This window comes from Lactuca virosa, chromosome 2 (genome assembly GCF_052849685.1).
Source record: "Lactuca virosa cultivar CGN04683 chromosome 2, Lactuca_virosa_CGN04683_v6, whole genome shotgun sequence".
NCBI lineage: Eukaryota > Viridiplantae > Streptophyta > Magnoliopsida > Asterales > Asteraceae > Lactuca > Lactuca virosa.
The window spans coordinates 192,031,995-192,052,336 of record NC_136427.1 but is presented as its reverse complement, the minus strand read 5'-3'; the positions used below and the strand labels follow the sequence as shown (position 1 = coordinate 192,052,336).

Here is a 20,342-nt window from a genome sequence, read left to right as displayed (position 1 = left end):
AAACATAGTGGATGCGCTGCGATCGAGCTGTCTCCTTTCCTTTGAAAACGCAGTACCTGAAACCAAAACTGAAAACTGTAAGCACGAAGCTTAGTGAGTTCCCCCATCATACCACATACCATACAAATCACATACTGCCGGACATATCTGGGTGCCCGGCCTACTGTGACAACCCGAAACTTTTATCTTGTACACTTAGCCAATTCTATCAATGCTAAACTCATTCAGCTATCTTTTAGCATTGTTTTGAGCCTGTTTGGATGATCTAAAGCCTTGTTCAACCAAAGTTTAAATTAGGGATGGGTTGGTTTAAGATTTAGGGTTGCAAATAGGCCAAACACTCCATCAAAAGGTGTGTGTGGCCGCACACATGAGTGTGTGGCCGCACACGCGAGTGTATGGCCGCACACATGAGTGTGTGGCCGCACACCCGAGTGTATGGCCGCACACATGAGTGTGTGGCCGCACACCCGAGTGTATGGCCGCACACACGAGTGTGTGGCCGCACACCCATCCTCCAGCCGCACACTCATCCCTATTTATATAGGGTGGCCCCTTCACTCATTCCTTTCATTTGGCTGCACTCTACTTTCTCTCTCTAAAAACTTCATCCAAGAACGCTCTCAAGGCCTCAAAAACGTGATTTTTCCATCACCTAGCTTATCATACATGAAGGACCCATTGATCTAAGCCCTTAACCATCAAAGTTCATCATGTTCTTCATCACATGAAGGTGTACTGCCGCACACCTTCATAAGGTGGCTGTACACACCTTAAAGCTCTCCAAAGTGAAGAGTTTGGCCTTCATTCACTAGTAGGACTTGATATTAGCACTAGAACATCTAAAAATCGACATTTCGGGCACAAATGAGGAGTGTACGGCCGCACACACCCTCTGTACGGCCGCACACTCCTGTGTGCAACCGCACACACAACCTGGCCGCACACCCTGGCCGCACACACACCCTAATGACCATACACCTCCTTTGTTTGATCACATAAGGTCCCGACAAGCATTTCCAAGTCTTTAGGGTGGTTTCCCGTCATGTTTTGTCATGGAATACCTAAATCTAATACATATATGTGCTATTATATGTTACTAGGATCCACTTGAGTGTGAAACCTTAATTAACACTCAACACTCGTAACCGATCATCCGCTCGAATCATCCGTCAAACAGTGAGTTCATACCCCTACATTTTCCGTGTTTTAATGTTTTCAGGGGGGAATACAAGCCAAACTCTAAGTATTTTGCTAAGTTTTAAACTTATTAATGCAGTTCAACGATTTCCATGTTTAATAACATATTCAGATATTTTATCTCTTTTTGTAATATGTTGAGCATAAGGGAAACTTCTATTTTGAAAATCCAACTTCACAACTTTCAGAAAGATTTTTACAAAGCAACTCTAATAAACTATAATGGGTATAGTTTGGGATAACCTCTAGGCAGTCTCTACTTAATCAGATTTCATAAATGTATATATATAAACTATGGTAGATTTAGTTTATGTTATATGTTTTCTCAGAAGTATAAAGTACATTTATTCAAGGATAATTACTGTTTTATACTGATTTCTCGCTAGTAAACTAGATTATACATAATTGTGAGGCGCTACTTCAATACTGTACCCTTAGGTGTATAGTGATAAATCCTTTTAGTATAACCAGAGTCTCCTGGAGGGAGAGCGTGAGATTTGTGAATAGATCTATTCGGGACTGACAATCCCACACCAGAACTGCTAGCTACAGTTAGGCGGGCACGCCTGTGGTGAACAAATGTCATTTAGCTTAACGCCTGAAGAACGTTATAAAGGTCTCTCGGTCATATCAAGTATGGTTATACGACTCGCAAATAAGTATAAACAAACTTTGTTTACGGACTCTACTCTTCGCTTGTTTTATTTTGATTAATAAAACTACTTTCATGTATATACCGATAGTAATCATGGCTTTTCAAAGCTTACATCTCTACCTCTAGTACGGATAACATGTTTTTAGGGGAAATATAGGATTTTCCCAAGATAACACCGACATTTCTAAAACTGATGGCTTATTTTCTACTAATGGACACTCTTTCAAAACCGCTTTTCATAAGAAAATATAGGATTTTCTTGAGGAACACTTTTCAAAAGGATACAAAGAACATTTTCCACCAAAACTAAAATGCTTATGAACTCACCAGCTTTATGCTGATACTCTTTCAAAACTGCTTGTATTCTCAGAGAATTAGTAAACAGGTACTTCCAGGAGCTCGGAGAAGTCGAAGTGTTAGATTCGCGTCTTTTTATTTTGCTTTTGATATGAACAAAACTATGTATTAAAACAATGTAAACCTCTTTCATATATGTATTAAATGTCTGGTTGTGTTTACTATGCTTGCTATGATACAATTGTTGTGATACTACGCATGACGTCCTACACCCCGGAACGATTCCGCCATCACGGTTTCGAGGTGTGACACCTACCCTGTCAGGCATATCTGGGTGCTCGACCTACCCTGCTGAGAAAACCGGGGTGCTCAACCCACCCCACTGTGAGGCATATCTGGGTGCCCTACCTACCCTCCAGTGTATCTCAACCGGTTACAGGGACTATTTCACCCCTACCACTACCATATAATAACATAACATAACATGAACATACCGTCTAGCATAGCTGGGTACTAGACTACCCCTTTGACCCTATCGATCGGTAACCGGGTAATATTTCCCCTACTACCACTATCACATAACGTCATATCATGCTAGTACATAAAACATATCAGATAGTAGCTAACCAGACAATTATCACAAAGACAATTATCTACCAAACAACTCCTACTAGTGGGCCGACATTGTGGTCTTAGACCCACTTCTACTGGAAGGTAACTCACATCGCACTGCTGAAGTCCCGCAGACGAAAACCGGACTACTGGATGATAGCTTCCCGAATTGTCAATATCAAAACAATACCCAATTAATAATTGGGTTCCAACATACATCCATAAGTCCATGCTTGGGGTAAAAGACTACTTTACCCCCATCTTAGTTTGATTCAAACTCAAGGCCCAATCCAAAGCCCCAAAAGTCAAACTTATAAATCAATGCCCAACATATGGCCCAATTTTCCAAATTGGGCCCAAACCTTTACATGGTCTTATTCTAAGGCCCAACTATTTAGTCCAATCCAAACATTTGGCATTTCTAATGGCCCAGTATCTCATAATCATAAAGGCCCAATTATGGCTCATCTATGGCCCAATTTTCCAAATTGGGCCCAAACCTTCACTTGGGCCTTACCCTAAAGCCCATTAAATTATTCTAGTCCATTTGCTTGTTCTTGGATGGCCCATTAATAGCCCAATCACCAAAGCCCAATGGAAAGGCCCAACTCAAGGCCCAAGTGAAATTAGGGTTTCACATAAAATGACAATTAGGGTTAAGTGTTTCTCACTTAACCCATTAAGGACTTAATCCATTAAGTCCGTCACTCTACTAGATAAGTCATATGGTGTGATTGGGTGTAGTTCACAATTCCATTCCAATGGCCCAAATGTGGGTCCCGATAAGTCCAAGTCCATGATTCCAAAATTAGGGTTTTCTAAACCCTAATTAGGGTTTCCAACCCAATCATAGCCCAATAGGCCCAAAAGTTAAGTCCTTAGATCCACTAGGGTTCATTAGGCCCATTAGGGTTTCACTAGGCCCATTAGGGTTTCGCTAGTCGGGCACCACCCACTACCAACTCGGGTAGTGGTGGTCAACGGCGGCTCAGGGCGGCGGCCACCACCTCATGGTGGTGGTTAGGGTTTCTAGTCCATTTTGTCCAAGCATCCAAAAATCAACTACACGCAAGCAAAAGCACACCGCCACCCAACACGGCGGTTGGTGGCGGCAGCCACCACCCTACGGTGGTGGTTTTTGAGTTTTCTTCCATTATTCCTTTTGCCAATTACATCATACAATGCAACATCTCAAATAACACACACGCACACACTAAGCTAAGCTAAGCTAAACACACACACACACAACCACCCTAGTGGTGCCGGCGGTGGCACATAGTGGCAGCCACCACCTCACGGTGGTGGTGGCTTTTCCGGCCAAATAAACACCCACAGACAACACACACTACTGCAAAATACACACACACACACAATTTATTGCTTGCAAACGGACCCAACCACCCACCTAGTGGCGTACGGTGGTGGTAGCATACACACGAATGGCGGCAGCAGCAGTTAACGGTGGTAGCAGCGGCGGTTGTGCGAGATGGCAGCAACAGTGGCTTCACAGTGGAACAGCCGCATGGCGGCGACAGCAATGATGAACCCAACAGCAGCAAACTCGACCGGTCACGGCGGAGAAAGGATATGGTGGCCTTGAAGACAACAACTGCAACAGAAACACGAGAGGAACGAGTGGAGGTGTGGCGGCAATGGCGGATGGGTTTCGGCGACTCACAACAACAACCGTTTCTCCGGCTGTCGTGCTCTCTTTCTGACGTAGAGAGGGGCTGGCTCCGGCGGTTTCCGTCTCCAATGGCGGCTGAAGGATGGAGAGTGTGACTGGCGGCCGCTGTTCATATTAGGGTTAGGGTTAATGTATGCGACGAGGGGTGAGGGAAAGGTGGTGACGGGTTTTAAACCCCGAATCCATCTAAACTTTATTCCATTTGTACAAAATCAGTCCCTGTCTCACAAATTCCTTTCAAATCCACTCTATAAATTACCATTCGGCCTCCAGCAATCCAAAACCTTTCCAATTTAAGTCTAATAGTTACCAAACAACCCCTCCTCTACAAATTCTTTTCAACTGAAGTCCATATGTTACCATTCAACCCCTAAGCCTCCCAAATCTCTTTAAATTAAGTCCCAAAAGTTACCAAGTAGTCCCTGCCTTCATAAATATTTACGAAACCAATCTGAAACTTACACTTTTAACCCTGACTTCTAAAATTGTAACATTTGGCTCCCGAAAACCAACACCCCACTAAAATTATGGGTTTTAGGGCTACCATTCAATAATTAATTCATTTATTTATTTATTTAATAAACGGGGTGTTACAGTTGTGGTTGGATGAAGTGGTAGAAATAGAGGAAAAATGACTGACAAGCCCAACGAAGTTTTCAAACCGTTCAAAAAACCTCAATTATGTTTTGTCGGTTCAAGAAAACCCAACGAACTTAATCTTTTTGTCTAGAAAAGCCCAACGAAGTTTCCAAACCGTTCAAAAAACCCCAATCATATTTTGTCTGTTCAAAAGGTTAAGTTCGTTGGGTTGAGTTTTTTTTAACAGACAAAACATTATTGGGGTTTTTTGAATGGTTTGGAAACTTCGTTAGTCTGGCAAGTCATTTTTCCGATATGGTAATAAGCTACGCCATCTGTTTCTCTTTTTTGACTTCCATTGAATTGAACAAAAGTGTAACTTAGTTGAGCTTTTTTAGACAAAATGTTAAGTTCATTGGGTTTTCTTGAACAGACAAAACATAATTGGGGGGTTTTTGAACGGTTTGGAAACTTCGTTGGGCTCGTAAGTCATTTTCTCTATAAATATAAGTTGTTGGCAGAGAAGGAGAGGAGGTGGAGGGCGAGCAATCGGCTAAAGAGGGTGCATTGACAGGTGAGAGTAAAGATACCTGTACAGGTGTGGTATTAATAATCTCATATATCTTGTCTATGTAGCATTAATAATCTACATCATACAATTAAGTCCAAATTGATGAGGACCTAGAATATAATACCATTCATTACCTTTTCCTAGTACCAATTCAAGTTCACTCAAAACTCACAATGTTTACAATGTCTCTCAATGATCATAACTCAATCTAAAAACAATGTATATATACACCTACATTCTACCGACTTGTAGAACAAGATTAAGACTCTAAAACCGTCTTGCTTAAATCTCATTCTTACTTGGTCTCCAAGTCCTACTCGACTTAGGATTCCAACATATTATTTTTCATTTTTAATCGTTTAAAAGTCACAAAATTTAGTTGAGGAGCCATTTAAACACTGGAGTCACATTTTATGGTGTTTTGATGACAATAACTCTAATAATAATTACTCATTTATATGATCATAAACACTCTAATTATAGGGTATGTTAATATGTTTGGCACAAGTTGTTAGTAGTAATCGGTAGTTGTAAGGCTGAGATTGGTTTCGAAACCGGACTGTACCGAACTAGACTCGAAAATTTGAGAACAAAATTTATTGATATGGAGGAACCGAAAATAAAACCGAATAACTTATTCAGTTTCCAATCGATTCAGGTTTAGTTAGATTCGGTTCCAACATATATTTTGCTTACTCCTAGGTGTCTAAAACCGGAATTGCATAACCAAAAACCGAAAAATGGGAAGTTCAAGAACTGAAACGACGAGCCTATGCGGTTCCAAAATGATAAAGTAGTTGTAAGCTTTTGAAATACGCAGATTAAGACTAACGTTAAACTCTACTTGAAATAACCTTTGAATGAGTTTTTTTTTTCAAATAAAAGTTTTAATTTCTTACTTACAAATAAAACTTTTTATTTTAATTCGAGTTTTTATTATAAGTTTATAGCTAAAAGTTTTTATAAACTATCATAATCGCTCGCACACATTATATACATATATTAAAACCCAACACATCTGAGAACAGTAAACTTCCAACGTTTCAGAATTTCGCCACATCACTTTGAACAAAATTATTGTTTCGTCCTTCTAAGTTTAACATCGACATCAGTTTGTAATCATCCACATCACTTTGTAAATTCCTCCGCCCCTTTCTTCTTCATTCGTCTCCGACTATCTTCCTTTCTTCTTCATTCGTCTCCCACTGTTCCTTTGATTCTCCCGACGACTTCATCCAAAAATATAGGATTTCGATCTCTCTCACCAAAAACTTCTGCGCTCTATTGCCGCCACCAAACGCCTGCAACCAAGTGCATGTAATCTGAGTAATTTCGGTATGTTGTTGGTTGTTTCAACCCATCGCCTTCTCCACCAGTCGGATTTCTTTTTATCGGCCACCTGTTTCACAGTTTATGCTTCCACGTTTTCTCCACCGTCTTTCCTCTTATCCTCTGCTTCACCAACAAATCGAAACCCAAAACAATCTTAATAACCATCCAAAAACATCACCATTCGGACCAAAACAATCTCAATAATCCTTCAAAAATCGAATTAATCAGCGAGCGAACCCCATAATTCGAAATCGAAATCGAAAGAGGAGCAGGAACCAAACGAAATTCAACGTGTGTTCTTCAAATATTTCTAAATTTCCCGACAAGTTATGTAATCGCTAAGGATTTCCAATTACATAAAAAAAACATCGATGACAACTATCGGTTGGTATGGACCAGAACATACATCGCTCTCTTTGAACCCTCATTTCCGTGTGGGCGTTTCCTTCAAATTCTTATATATGTTTGTGTTTTATGTGATTTTAATATAAGTTTTCCATTGTTTTTGCCCTTTACGTTCGAAGGTATAGAAGGATATCATAAATAGTGGAAGGATATCATAAATAGTGGCATCGCTGGTGGTGGAATTGAAAAAAAAATTGATTTGCACACCAACTTTTTGTTCATATGTCTCAATGAACTTCAGTTACTTGATTCCAAAACTGGTTGCTTACTCCAACGTAAGTTTCTTTCAAATCATAGTGTCTTCCATGAAATTCAATCATCACTTCAAATATCTTAACATCTTTCCTTTTTTTCTGTTTTATCTTACAGTGTGCTCGGAAACCATCCTGATTCTCTCTAATGAGTCTAATATGCGCTACACAACCTTTCTTTTTTTGTTTTGTATGAATTCAGGTGTGTGAAATGTGAATCTTTTTACTTGATTGAGTTTCTGATGGATTTCTTGATGTTTCTTTTGTTTGTTGTTGTAGGTTAGATCATTGCAACAAGTCTCATGACTTGATCGTGTTTGTAAAGTGCGATTAAGGATTACTCAATTGGTCATGTCAGTTCTAATCTACCCTTTGTCACAGGTGTTATATTCCTTTTTATATTTTCATCCATGCCATAGGAGAGGTTGAATGGTTTAGTCATGTTTCCATTAGTTTCTCTTAATTCCTTTTGTTTTTAGGTTATAAATTATTATATTTTGTAGAATTAATGGTAACTTTTAAATCGTTCATATTTTTGGTTTTGAAACTGTAGGATGACTGCAGGCATCTAAGGCAAAGTATAAAGTATGCATGGTAGCAGTGTATTGTAAGTGTTGTTGAACTGCACCAAATAACAACATACTTTTTAGTTTTACCATTTTTTTTATTTTCTTTTGTTAAACAAGTTAATAAACAAATGCAAGAAATAATTGGTAATGTTTCAGTATGCATGTGTAGCTTATGTTCAACACTGGTAACTTGCCTTTCTACTTACACCTTTTAATTAAATGGAATGGTAATGTGTTTTGTAAAACAACTATTTGTATACTTCGTTATTATTAAATGATAAAATAATCAACTTCTTCGTTTAGCTACATCTTTGCATGTATTACTATCAAGAAGACTTCAAGAATACAAAAATAAACTGATGTTGATGTAACCTTTGAGTTTAATAGGGTGGCTGCAGAACATAAATGTTTGGAGTTACTAATGCATATGATATACAAGATCCACCTTGGATTACTTCATTGCTAATGAAGAATTTTTATAGGAGTAATGTTAAAAACAGGGTTAGATTTTAAATTGATAAGAAAAATTGTTATTTATTGAGAAGGAGACATATAAAGGCAGAAATAGAGGCTTAGGAACTAAATATTTACAAAGCATTCTTAAAATGTTATAAATTGGTGGAACTTTCAAAGTGTAATGTCCTTTGGGGCTTCCTTGAGTTGGAGATCATCATAATGAACAGACTTTAGCTTGCATATTTCATATTCTAACAAATATAACGATCAATATATATATATATATATATATATATATATATATATATATATATATATATATATATATATATAGAGAGAGAGAGAGAGAGAGAGAGCTAGGTTCAGGTATTCAAAGTAATTATTGTGTTATTGTATGCATCAATGTCGGCCAATCATTTCAAAAACTTAAATAAGGATATGTAATCTTACCTATTAATTAATTTTGTTAATTAAATAAAAATTTAATTAATCCCTAAAATATTGGATTGCTTTCCTTTAAATCCCTTCAAACCGTTACTGCTTCTTTATCACCGATCCATCCCTTCTTCTTCAACCTAACCGTAAACCACGATAGCCATCTTATTGCCTATAGTTATGCCGCTTTTTCTTCCTTCCTTTGCACCATCGGCCGCCGATGCCGATGATTTAAGAAGATAAGAGGCTGGAGCTTGCCCGTTCGCCGACCAACACCATCAGCCACCACCGAGCCACAATCGCCACCGAACACCATCAACCACCATCGTTCATCTTCAACAGGTAAAACGCAACGTTCAGAAAGAACATACTCGTGTTTTTTCCCTTTATTTGGGGATCGATTGAAATAGAAGGGAAAAATCTCACCTCCTCAGTGATGCCCTATTCCACCTACAACACCGCCGTCTACGAGCGCCACCCTCTTCAACATCTGAAGTCGCCATTCATGAGCACCCCCTTCGGTAAGATTCAATTCGTATTTTTGCAGACGTTTGGCTGCTGATTCAATCCGAAGTCGCCATTCTTCATGTTTTTTTTCTTTATTTGTTATATTAGGGGGGTTGGTTTTCTAAAATATTTCCAGCTAAAACAGTTGCCAAATTTCCTTCTTGCATCACTAATCCTCTCGATTGCAATCTGCTCAATTATCCATTATGTGAAGCTACAGCCTGAGGCCTTCTTTTCACTTGGTTTTCAAGTTGCTCCATATGTACATGATGATGATTAGTTTATTACACACAAGTAGATGGTTAAAATCATACAGAAGGACCAGACCTAACTTTTGTGCCACAGCATAATCACTTTCAGTTAGCTGGCCTGTTAGAGAAAGCTCCAATTTGATGAAAAACCTCCATTGATTTTTCGACCAAAAATGGGTAGGGCTGAAGGAGGAAAAGGGTTTTGGGCAAAGTTGCGGCATATTGGTGGTGTGTTATTTATTGTGTGTGTGTGTTTTTTTTAACAATTCTGGTAGAACTAGTAAGGTTTTGAAAACCAGCATTCTTAAAGAATATGAACTTGCTAAAGCTTCTAATATGAACTATTATGCAATAATGTTACATTGTTATTTTTTATATCAATATATTCTATCAAAATTACTATAGTTTGTTTTATTATTTGTCATATTAAATCATTCTCACAAATTTTTCTTCTACATAATTCGATTTGCAGTTATTCTCATAGAAAGTGTGAAGGGAATGTGATGATCAAAGGCTTCAAGGTTGGATGATGGTGCATGAGATGGAGATGAACAATGGTCATCAATCTTCTAAAAATAATACACTATTGTCAAATTAGATACGTTGCTATTTTATTATTTAAAACAAATATATTCATCATTTTGGAAGTTTTTGCTTGTAATTTGTGAATTTGGTTTTAAGGATTGTCATACGATTTCATGGTAGTTATTCTTATAAAATGCTCAATTTCATAGCAGTTATTCTCATAGAATGCGTGAAGGAGACATGCTGATCAAGGGCGTGAACGTTCGATGACGGCGCGTGAGATGAAGATGAACAATGCTCAATGGTCTTCACAAAAGAAAGCATTATTCATCGTTATATTCTGGCAGAATAGTCATAATAAAATGATCAAGTGCATTCATTCAAGAATTCTATATTTAAGAATTCTATGCTTTTTAAAAATTTTATTTATTTTTTATGACGTTCTGTTAGAATATGTGTAATTGTATTAAAATGTACAAGACTATTACTCTATAAGAATATGTATGAATCTATATTTACATTCAATATCTATGAATATATATATAAGAATCATCTTATTTTTAAACTGATGGTTCAAAACTATTGTTTGTCTTCAAAATATTCATTCATTCAAAAACATTTATTTAGTCAGAATAGATAATCTGACATTCTCATAGAATATCATTCTAACAGAATTATCTTAGAATTATAATATAATTAATTAAAAAAATCAAAATTCAAAATTAAGAAAATCAAATATATCTGAAAATGTCACTAATAGTTACTTTGAATAATTAGATTATAATATATAAGATAATTCTGTTAGATAACTTAAGCATATATATATATATATATATATATATATATATATATATATATATATATATATATATATATATATTGCATTATTGTGACGAGGGATACGAGGAGATCATAACAGTTGAGCAACTGCATCAATTGCATATCTTTATATTCTTCTCTTCTTGGCCGTGTTTCATGTAATTTATAGCGCCCTCACAATGATTTTGGAAGAGCAAAGGTTAGAATCTTAATTTATTTTTGCATATTATAATATTGTTTTTTTTATTAAAATGTTACATGGGATGCCATTGACCTATTTACAAAAATCTTAAAATGCATCTTCAACCTCAAGAACACATAATAAGCCCGTCGAATTCTAAAATATATGATGATTAAAAAAGTCCTACTTATTTCAAAAAATCATGGCCCACTTAAATAAAAGCGTCAATTTTGCTGAATGCAGACACGTAAGTGGAAGTTATGGGAAAAAAAGATTTTTGAGGAACTTGTACCCCATGGCGCAGATACTATTATAAGCATCATGTATTTGCTATGAATTTAGTTGATTTTTGAATAACAATCGTAAATGACTAATTTAACCATTTATGCTCATGTGCAGATCCATCACAGTTTAGGCCTACCAAGGAATTATCTTTTGTGAAGCATCACATTGGTTTTTTTACGAGTACTCCAACAATATTTTACCTTGTAAGGGAGTTATATATAACAAAGTGAAATAGTTTTATAACTATTATATCTGAAATTTATGTGCAAACTAATCACTAATAGTTTTTTAAATTAAAAAAAACATACACAAAGTATACAATTTCAATGGTTAGTTTGTAAGAAAACTATGGGTACGATAGTTATGATGATTCATACTCAACAAACTGGAAAACCGGAAAAAAAAAATTATAGAACATTTACCAACATCAACAATAACTGTATGGGCCTAAGAACAAAACCCACTTAAAAATAGAAAAAAACCCAAAAAAAAAACCCGACCCGTGGTTCACCACCGGTTCACTTACTAGTTAATTTTTAAAACAAATTACCATAAAACTCATAAATGGACTATGGAAGTGGTTCTCTTCCACAAGTACCTGATCCAAAATGAAGCATATTGAACTTGTGACACGTTTCTTAATCGTGGGAAACTTCTCCCGAAAGAAGAGCCTCTTTGATAAACCGATGGAAGTTATTATATGATGAACCACCAATATCATTCGCTTCTTTTGCTTTTGTTTTCCATTCATTGGCCTTTCTTCTCATTTCCTTTCCATTATTTCCGAGAAGCATTTCCTTAACAAGAACTTCAACTTCATTTCGCTTCACATCATGATTAATCTCCATCCCAATCCCCCATTCAATGCAACAGTATCGACAATTTGTTTGTTGATCTGCGAAGAAAGGCCAACATATCAACGGAACACCTTCCGATATGCTCTCGGTCGTAGAATTCCACCCACAGTGTGTTAAAAACCCACCAATCGATGGGTGGGCCAGAACCTGATCTTGTTCGCACCAACTCACCATGAGTCCTCTATCCTTCGTCTCCTTCAAGAGTTCTTCAGGCAAAATCGCTGAATCCCCCATTGTCACATCTGGTCGAACCACCCATAAAAACGATTGCTTGCTATTTGCTAAACCCCATGCAAACTCAATCAGATGTTGCTCTGTCATAGTAGCCAAACTTCCATAATTGACATAGATAACAGACCTTTCCTTCTTCTGGTCTAGCCATTGCAAACATGAGGAATCTGGTTTCCATAAACTCGAATTCAGCGAATGTACTGGACTATCATCTGGAACGTATTTGGCGAGTAAGTGAAGAGGGCCGAGTGTGAACATGTTGTGGTAATTGAATTTGGGTGCAATGGCTTCTAATACTTTGTGCTCTAATGCATCGAAAGTATTGAAGATAATCGCGGAAGCATTCAAGTTATTTTGGGTCTCCTCCCCCGCGAAATCCAGCATGATATCATCGGGATCTGTTGTTCTAATGAAACTTGGAATATCTTTATAACGAATATTGCTCATCCCGGGGATCCAATCGATTGTTTTTTCCATTGTTCCATCCGTTAGATAGTTATCATCTACACAGTAACACAGTTTAATACGATTATTAAAACATGAAGTTTAAAGCAAATACACATTTGCAGATTTGCTAACCTTTAAAAGGAACAAATCCTCTTTTGATGAACTCTCTATAATGCAAAAAACCCATGAAAGAACACGCCGAAGAAGTCCAGAACTGAACCTCCGGAATCCCAAAATCCTTAGCAGCTTTTATCGCAAAGGTCATCAGGCCATCTCCGACGACGCAGCTGACTGGTGGGATTCCGGCCGACGAGTTCAACTTCTGCAACAACTCCTTGAACGGAACCAAACATGTCTTTCTGGTCATGTCACAAAGCATCGGTATGTCCTGACTGGCGTCTTGATCTAAGTGAGGCATGCCGTCGGGGATGGTCTCGAACCGAAAATCCGGCAAACCCTCGACGGACTCCGGACCTTTGGAGCGGATGAGACGGTGGTGGTTGAATTCGGTGTTGACAAAGGAGATGTGGAAGCCATTAAAGTGGAGAAGCTTCGCGAGCTTCATAAAAGGGTTTACATGGCCTTGGAGTGGGAATGGCACAAGAACTGCATGCGGTTTGTTTCTGCAACTCATTTTGGTTTAGATTGTCGAGTTTGCTAAGGAAGATGCTAATAACCATTAAATAAATGTTCGGCGGTCCCAATCATTAGCTACTCAGAGAATCTATAAATTTTTATGAAATTTATACATTAACTATAATTGTTACTTTGGGGAAAAAAATCTTTAGTACACGAATATATGTCAAACGTTTGTTAGCTACAAAAAAATCGATGAGGGACCAATACCGTCAAACGTTTGTTAGCTACAAAATATTGACGAGGGACCACCATGTGTGTCACGATTTATAGACGGGGTTAACATTTGGATAATATTTCAAACGTCTTGATTGAAAGGAATTCCTAAGAATCCAACGAACAAAGTAAATAGAATCAATAACATTGTATTATCCGATTCATAAGGATGCCAATACGTCTTGGTATTGCCAAAATGCGGAATAGAAAGAAAGGATTGTATCATATTTCTTACATTCTCATCAATTTTATATACTTTATTATTTGAAAAAAAAAAGGATGTGAATTCTTTTTCAATTTTAATAAAGTTACAAAACTAAAGTTTTTGTTACTTATTTTCGAACATTCTTTACCCCATACAGATATTGAATAAAAGGTGGTATTCCTTCTTCCATTATAATTTTGAAAATGAACATTTAAATGTCCTTCAAAAGTAAGTAAATAAATCCGACACATATAAAATGCGGTTAATCTTGTCGTAGACCAAGCTATTATTCCAAAAATAGGTGAATACAACCAACTATCATTAAGAATTTCATCTTTGGACCAAAAACAAGCAAGGGGTGGAATACCGCAAAGTTGGTTTCAAATAAAAGTAATTTGTGTATGGGTAGAAACGTACGTATAGGTAGTTTTGTAGCTTTAAATAGGATGATAAGAATAATTTTTATAAGTAGGTTTAAGATGTTTGCGTTACAAACATATTTCCAACCCATTTTTTTAGCCAAAAAAATTTGTGTGGTCCATTCTGGATGGTTTAAAAGATAATTCACACACCGTGTTTGTGGATTCATGAGAAACTTAATCATAATGTCTTCAGCATGCTTTAATATAGACCTTGTTTGTGGATTCATACATTTTAAGCATGTAAGGACAGTTGTGTTAACCAATTTTCCTTATGGAAGCAATTGGGTGAACCTTTTCCATTTAGTTGTTGGAGTGAATGATGATGAACTAGCAGGAGCACTTTCTTAGATTGCCAAGTTGCACGACTGACTCAATATAGACAATTGAGTGAGTGAGTGTTTGGTAGCATCTTAATACTTCTTAATAAGAAGCAGCACTAAATCTAAATCTGTAAGATTGGTAGCACTTAATATAACATCCGAATAGAAAATAAGCATCTTATTGGGTTAGATATGAGCTTAAAAGGAGATGTGTCTTCTTTATTTGACCTAACATTTTCCTTTTTCCCTCGCGTCTAAATCAAACAACTGACTACCCTCCTCAACATCATGCATCTCTAACATCGCACTGCTTAGAAGGTGCCACCATCGTACAACTCCAACGCCACCATTCTCAACTTCGATCGACTCCATGCCTAACTCTAAACGTGTTTTCCCTCTTTATGCCTCCATCCTAACACAGTCGGCCTTGCCTCCTTAGCCATCGTTCGACGTCGGCATTGTCGACCTTACCTCCTCAACACATCACTGACACCGCCCTCTCCACCTTTGCACAACACTGTCGCCCTCTCTGTTGTCGTACAACACCACCCTCTCAAACTTTTAGAAATCGGTAAGAAATTCCAAATAACATGTGCTTTTTGATTATTTTTTTATGATTCCTTGCTGAAATATGATTTTCTTGATGAAAACTTATTGAAATCTGATTTTTCTTGATGAAATCTTGTTGGAAGAGGAAAGAAGCCACAACATATTTAGGGTTGAAGACAAATGCGCTTCAAGGAAGGCTCGGGTTGATGTACACATCAAGCAAAAGAAGATTTTGTAAATAATAAACAAATTTAATACATTATATTATTATTAGAACAAATTACACGAATAGTCCTTTAGGTTTTAGTTTTTTCCCTAAAGTAGTCGTTACGATGGTTCTTTCCCACAAATGGTACCTACGGACGTTAAGTTGCACGCGAATAGTCCCCGAGTTGGATGTCGGTCCACTCCGGTCTTAACCTGCCCCATGTGACTTGCACATGAGGGTATTTATGTCAATTTACCCTAAAGGACATTTTCTGAACAGAATTTTAACGCCTATATTACGTCTTCTCCTTCCCCCCCCCCCCCCCCCCCCAATTCAATCGAACACTTCTATTATTGGAGAAAGAAATTTGCAGAAAATGTCGATATATGCTTGTGGAAATCGTGATCTAACCATCATTACTTCCTGGTCAGATCGCAATCGCAACCCTGGAAGGCGATTTTAGTCTTGTCTTCATAATGAGAGAAGGTGTGGTTGGATTGGGTGGTCTGATGAGCCCATGTGCCCTAGATCGGTGGAAGTGATACCTGGGTTAATCAGTTCTATGAACAAGCTCTAAGAATCTCTTCAACAAGCTACAATGCAAGCTAGGATGTATAAGTTAATCATTCTCTTAAGTTGGGGTCTTTTTGCAATTCGGTATCTGAAGCAAGGTGGAAGTTGTGTCTGAATGTGGTGTCTGATCATGGTGTCTGAATTAGGAAGTGTTTTGTTGGTCGTAGGTTAATGTAGCATGGTTTATGTAGTATTTGTGTTTTTTTTGAGTCTAAATACAAGAAATTGTGCTTTGGTTAATGTTGTCTGAATGATATACTCTTTGTGTAATCAAATGGTTTAATTTCAGTATGTGTGTTGTATTGTTTCCATTTGTCCATACACTTTGAATATCACAAATATTACTTGACAAGAACAACAATATAACAAAAATGCTATTGTATATCACAACAACAGTTGACATTGTTTCATAGTTTACCTATGTGTATAATGATTCAAGGTCAACATGCATGGCCATACAAAATAAGGAGCCCAAAGTAGCTATTGTTTGTTACATAAACATATGTATTAACAAAACCATAAAAGTAAGTTGTAAATTACATCAAAAGACCTAACACTTAGCAACACCCCATCCTCACTTCTTTCCTCTTGTGCCTCCAGTTCATTTTTTTATTAGGGCCACCTTGACCTTTACAAGTTCGTGAATTATGCCCTTTGTTCTTGCACTTTCCACATGTAACAATGGTCAACTTCTTGGACAGTTTATGCCCCTGGGTAGCAGGTTCATCGTATGCCCTCTTCCTTTTCTTCTTGGGTCTACCCACTTACAAATGTACATAATATTAAATTGTTGTTCTTCACAAACTGCAATTATATTGATAAATGTAGACATACCTGAACAACATGTTTGGGTGGAAGCAACTTGGTTGGGCATGGTGATTTGGGCCATGATGTAACCCGGATCTTCGTCACGAGGCTTATCGAGTCGTTTCTTCTGCTGTATGCTTTGATGCTACTAGCAAGCCTCGATTTGATACCCGTTACATACATAAACATGATCATTAGAGTCGCCCTAGGACTTATGTCCAGGGAACAGCCTCCGACGATCAAGTTAATGTTGATACGAAATGAGGTCGGGTCCTTCGAGTGGAAGGAACCCGATTGTATGTAGAGAGAGAGAGAGAGAGAGAGTTGGAACTTAAATTCTTATGTGGATTGAGAGGTATATATAGAGGCGAATGTACATTTTTCTTGGAGAAGAAGCTTTACAACTGTTCATGGGAGGATGAGACGATCGGTGTACTTTTTGCCTTGAGAAGGAGCAAACCGAAAATGGCCGAACAATAGGAAAAATGACCGAACTGTCAGAAATGGTCGAACCATACGGAAATGACCGAACTGACAGGAAATGGCCGTACTATCGGCCGAAGCATACGAAAATGACCGAACCGTCGAGAAATGGCCGAACTGTCCAGAAATGGCCGAACCGTACGGAAATGGCCGAACCGTATGGAAATCGCCGAACTGTAACGACCCAAATTTTACAAAGAAAATTTTCACTTTTAATTAATCGACCATATTTCATAAAACATGAAGATCCCAATAATTGTTTTCAAAATCATCAACATTACATCATTATTATTTTCGAAACATCAGAGTGTCCCTCAAACTATATCGGAAAAGAGAGATAGAGTGCACGCCGCATCATCACGCCTTGCCTTTGCCCTTGGACTCCGAAGTACCTGAAACAAATCCACAAATGGTAAGCTAAAAGCTTAGTGAGTCCCCAAGAGCATACCCCACACAAACCACATTTCACATTAGCTATAAAGCTACCTCTACCACATATCACATGTCAATTAGCCATGAGGCTATCTCTACCGTTAGCAACAAAGGCTATCTCTACCATCAGCCATAAAGACTGTCTCTACCATTATCCCTAAGGCTATCTCTACTGTTAGCCACAAAGGCTATCTCTACCACATATCATACACACATACATATCACACCTCTACATAACAAGTAAACCAACTATCACAAGATGGGTCGGCCTTGGTGCCTTAGACCCATTGGTATGGTGAGAAAACTCACCTCTCAAAGGCTGAACTAGCAAATTGTAGTCAGATATATCCCACACTGCTCCTCCCAAACCGCCTATAATCAATGAGTAAGTAACTCAGCATAATCCCATAAATACCCCCAGGGTCAACCCTGGTCAAAGTCACAGTCTATAGTCAAGGTTAACAGTCCATGTTAACCTTGACTCGTCGAGTACAATCATTCACTCGTCGGGTTCCCTGCTTAACTCGTCGACTCGCCGAGTCACCCGAGGGACTCGTCGAGTTCCTTGGTGTGTACGGCCGTACACCTCTGACCGTAAACCCTTGGCCGAACACCCTTGGCCGTACACTCTTGGACGTAAACGAGAAAACCCTCTCGACTCGCCGAGTCACTTGCACGACTCGTCGAGTCCCCCAAAGTTCATCATGATTACGGTCCTTTCCAGTGGGACTTAAGGTCCCAAACTTTAGATCCATCATCTCCTTTTGCAGATATCACGTAAAGTTGCAAACTTTACGTGCATGCATAGCCTCACATGGCCATAACACCCAAAACCAACCTTCAAACAAGGTTCTTATGCATGGAGAGGGAATGAGCTCAATAAAAGATGCAACTTTATGATATTTGGGGCCTAAGAAGGTCCAGGTCTGGAACCATAAAAGATGCAACTTAAACCAGGTGTTACAAGTCTCCCCCACTTGAACTAGACTTCGTCCTCGAAGTTTGTTGACCCAAACAATTCTGGGTAATGCTCTCGCATCTCCTCTTCCGGCTCCCAAGTCCATTCGGAACCCTTCCGATGTTGCCATTGCACTTTTACCAGCCTTACTTCCTTATTCCGAAGAGCCTTCGTCTTCCTATCTAAGATGGCAACGGGCTTCTCGATGTAGTTCAATCTCTCATCCACCTGGATATCCCCCAATGAGACAACTGCAGCCTCGTCCGTGACACACTTCCGAAGTTGCGACACATGGAACGTATTGTGAATCTGGCTAAGCTCCTCTGGCAGATCCAAGCGATATGCTACTTTGCCCACCCGGGCCGTGATCCTGAACGGGCCTATATATCGAGGCCCCAGCTTGCCCCTCTTCCGAAACCTGATGATCCCTTTCCATGGAGACACCTTCAGCAACACGAAATCCCCCTCCTGAAACTCAAGATCTGATCGCCGTCGGTCGGCATAGCTTTTCTGACAGCTCTGCGCTACCCGCAATAGGTCGCGCACCTGCTGAATCAACCCAGTAGTCTTGAGCACTACTTCAGTGCTTCCCATGACTCGGTGTCCAACCTCGTCCCAACAAACCGGGGTTCTACACCTCCGTCCATATAACATCTCAAATGGTGCTCGATCGATACTGGCATGATAACTGTTATTGTACGGAAACTCTGCCAGTGGGAGATACGTATCCTAACTCCCTCCAAAATCCAACACATATGCCCGCAGCATATCCTCCAGTGTCTGGATCGTTCTCTCACTCTGATCGTTGGTCTGGGAGTGGTACGCCGTGCTAAAATGTAGCTGAGTGCCCAACTCCTCGTGGAATTTCTTCCAGAACCTGGATGCGAACCGAACATCACGATCAGAGACTACCGACACAGGAACCCCATGTCTAGCCACTACCTCACACACGTAAATATCCGCCAACTTCTCCGCGGATATGTTTTCTGATATCGGAATGAAATGGGCACTCTTCGTTAGTCTATCCACAATCACCCATATGGCATCCACACCCCTCGACGTCCTTGGCAACTTCGTAATAAAGTCCATTGCGATCTCCTCCCACTTCCACATGGGAATGGGTAGCGGCTGGACCTTACCATGAGGCCGCTGGTGCTCGGCCTTGACCTTCCTGCAGGTCAAGCACCGCTCTACAAACCACGCAATTTCCCGTTTCATGCATGGCCACCAATAATTCAGCCTCAAGTCCCTATACATTTTCGTAGCTCCTGGATGTACGGAGAACCTGGACTTATGCGCTTCCTCCAATATCTTTTGTCTCACTCCCCCAGTCGTCGGTACCCACACCCGTCCACACTGCGTCAATAAGCCTCGACTATCC

At 38.9% G+C, this 20,342-nt stretch overlaps 1 protein-coding gene and 1 long non-coding RNA gene across 2 annotated transcripts; one reads left to right on the top strand and one right to left on the bottom strand.

Moving 5' to 3' along the window:
• Window positions 1–7,720: 7,720 nt before the first annotated feature.
• LOC145156690 (uncharacterized) lies at window positions 7,721–11,638 on the top strand. The gene is made up of 3 exons (XR_013736860.1): window positions 7,721–7,791; window positions 8,143–8,196; window positions 11,576–11,638. It is a non-coding gene; the product is annotated as an uncharacterized LOC145156690 (long non-coding RNA).
• A 313-nt stretch (window positions 11,639–11,951) lies between these two features.
• LOC145159914 (linamarin synthase 2-like) lies at window positions 11,952–13,911 on the bottom strand. Its single transcript, XM_079078971.1, has 2 exons — window positions 13,285–13,911; window positions 11,952–13,208 (listed from the first exon to the last, which is right to left on the bottom strand). The coding sequence occupies exons 1-2, from the start codon at window positions 13,784–13,786 to the stop codon at window positions 12,256–12,258; spliced, it is 1,455 nt and encodes a 484-aa protein (XP_078935097.1). The 5' UTR covers window positions 13,787–13,911; the 3' UTR covers window positions 11,952–12,255.
• Between the last annotated feature and the right edge of the window lie 6,431 nt (window positions 13,912–20,342).

Excerpts from the sequence above, each read along its gene's own strand:
- LOC145159914 (XM_079078971.1), bottom strand. The coding sequence starts at position 13,786 with ATGAGTTGCAGAAACAAACCGCATGCAGTTCTTGTGCCATTCCCACTC. Across the intron at positions 13,209-13,284 it reads AGGATTTGTTCCTTTTAAAG|ATGATAACTATCTAACGGAT; the intron begins GTTAGCAAATCT and ends GTTACTGTGTAG.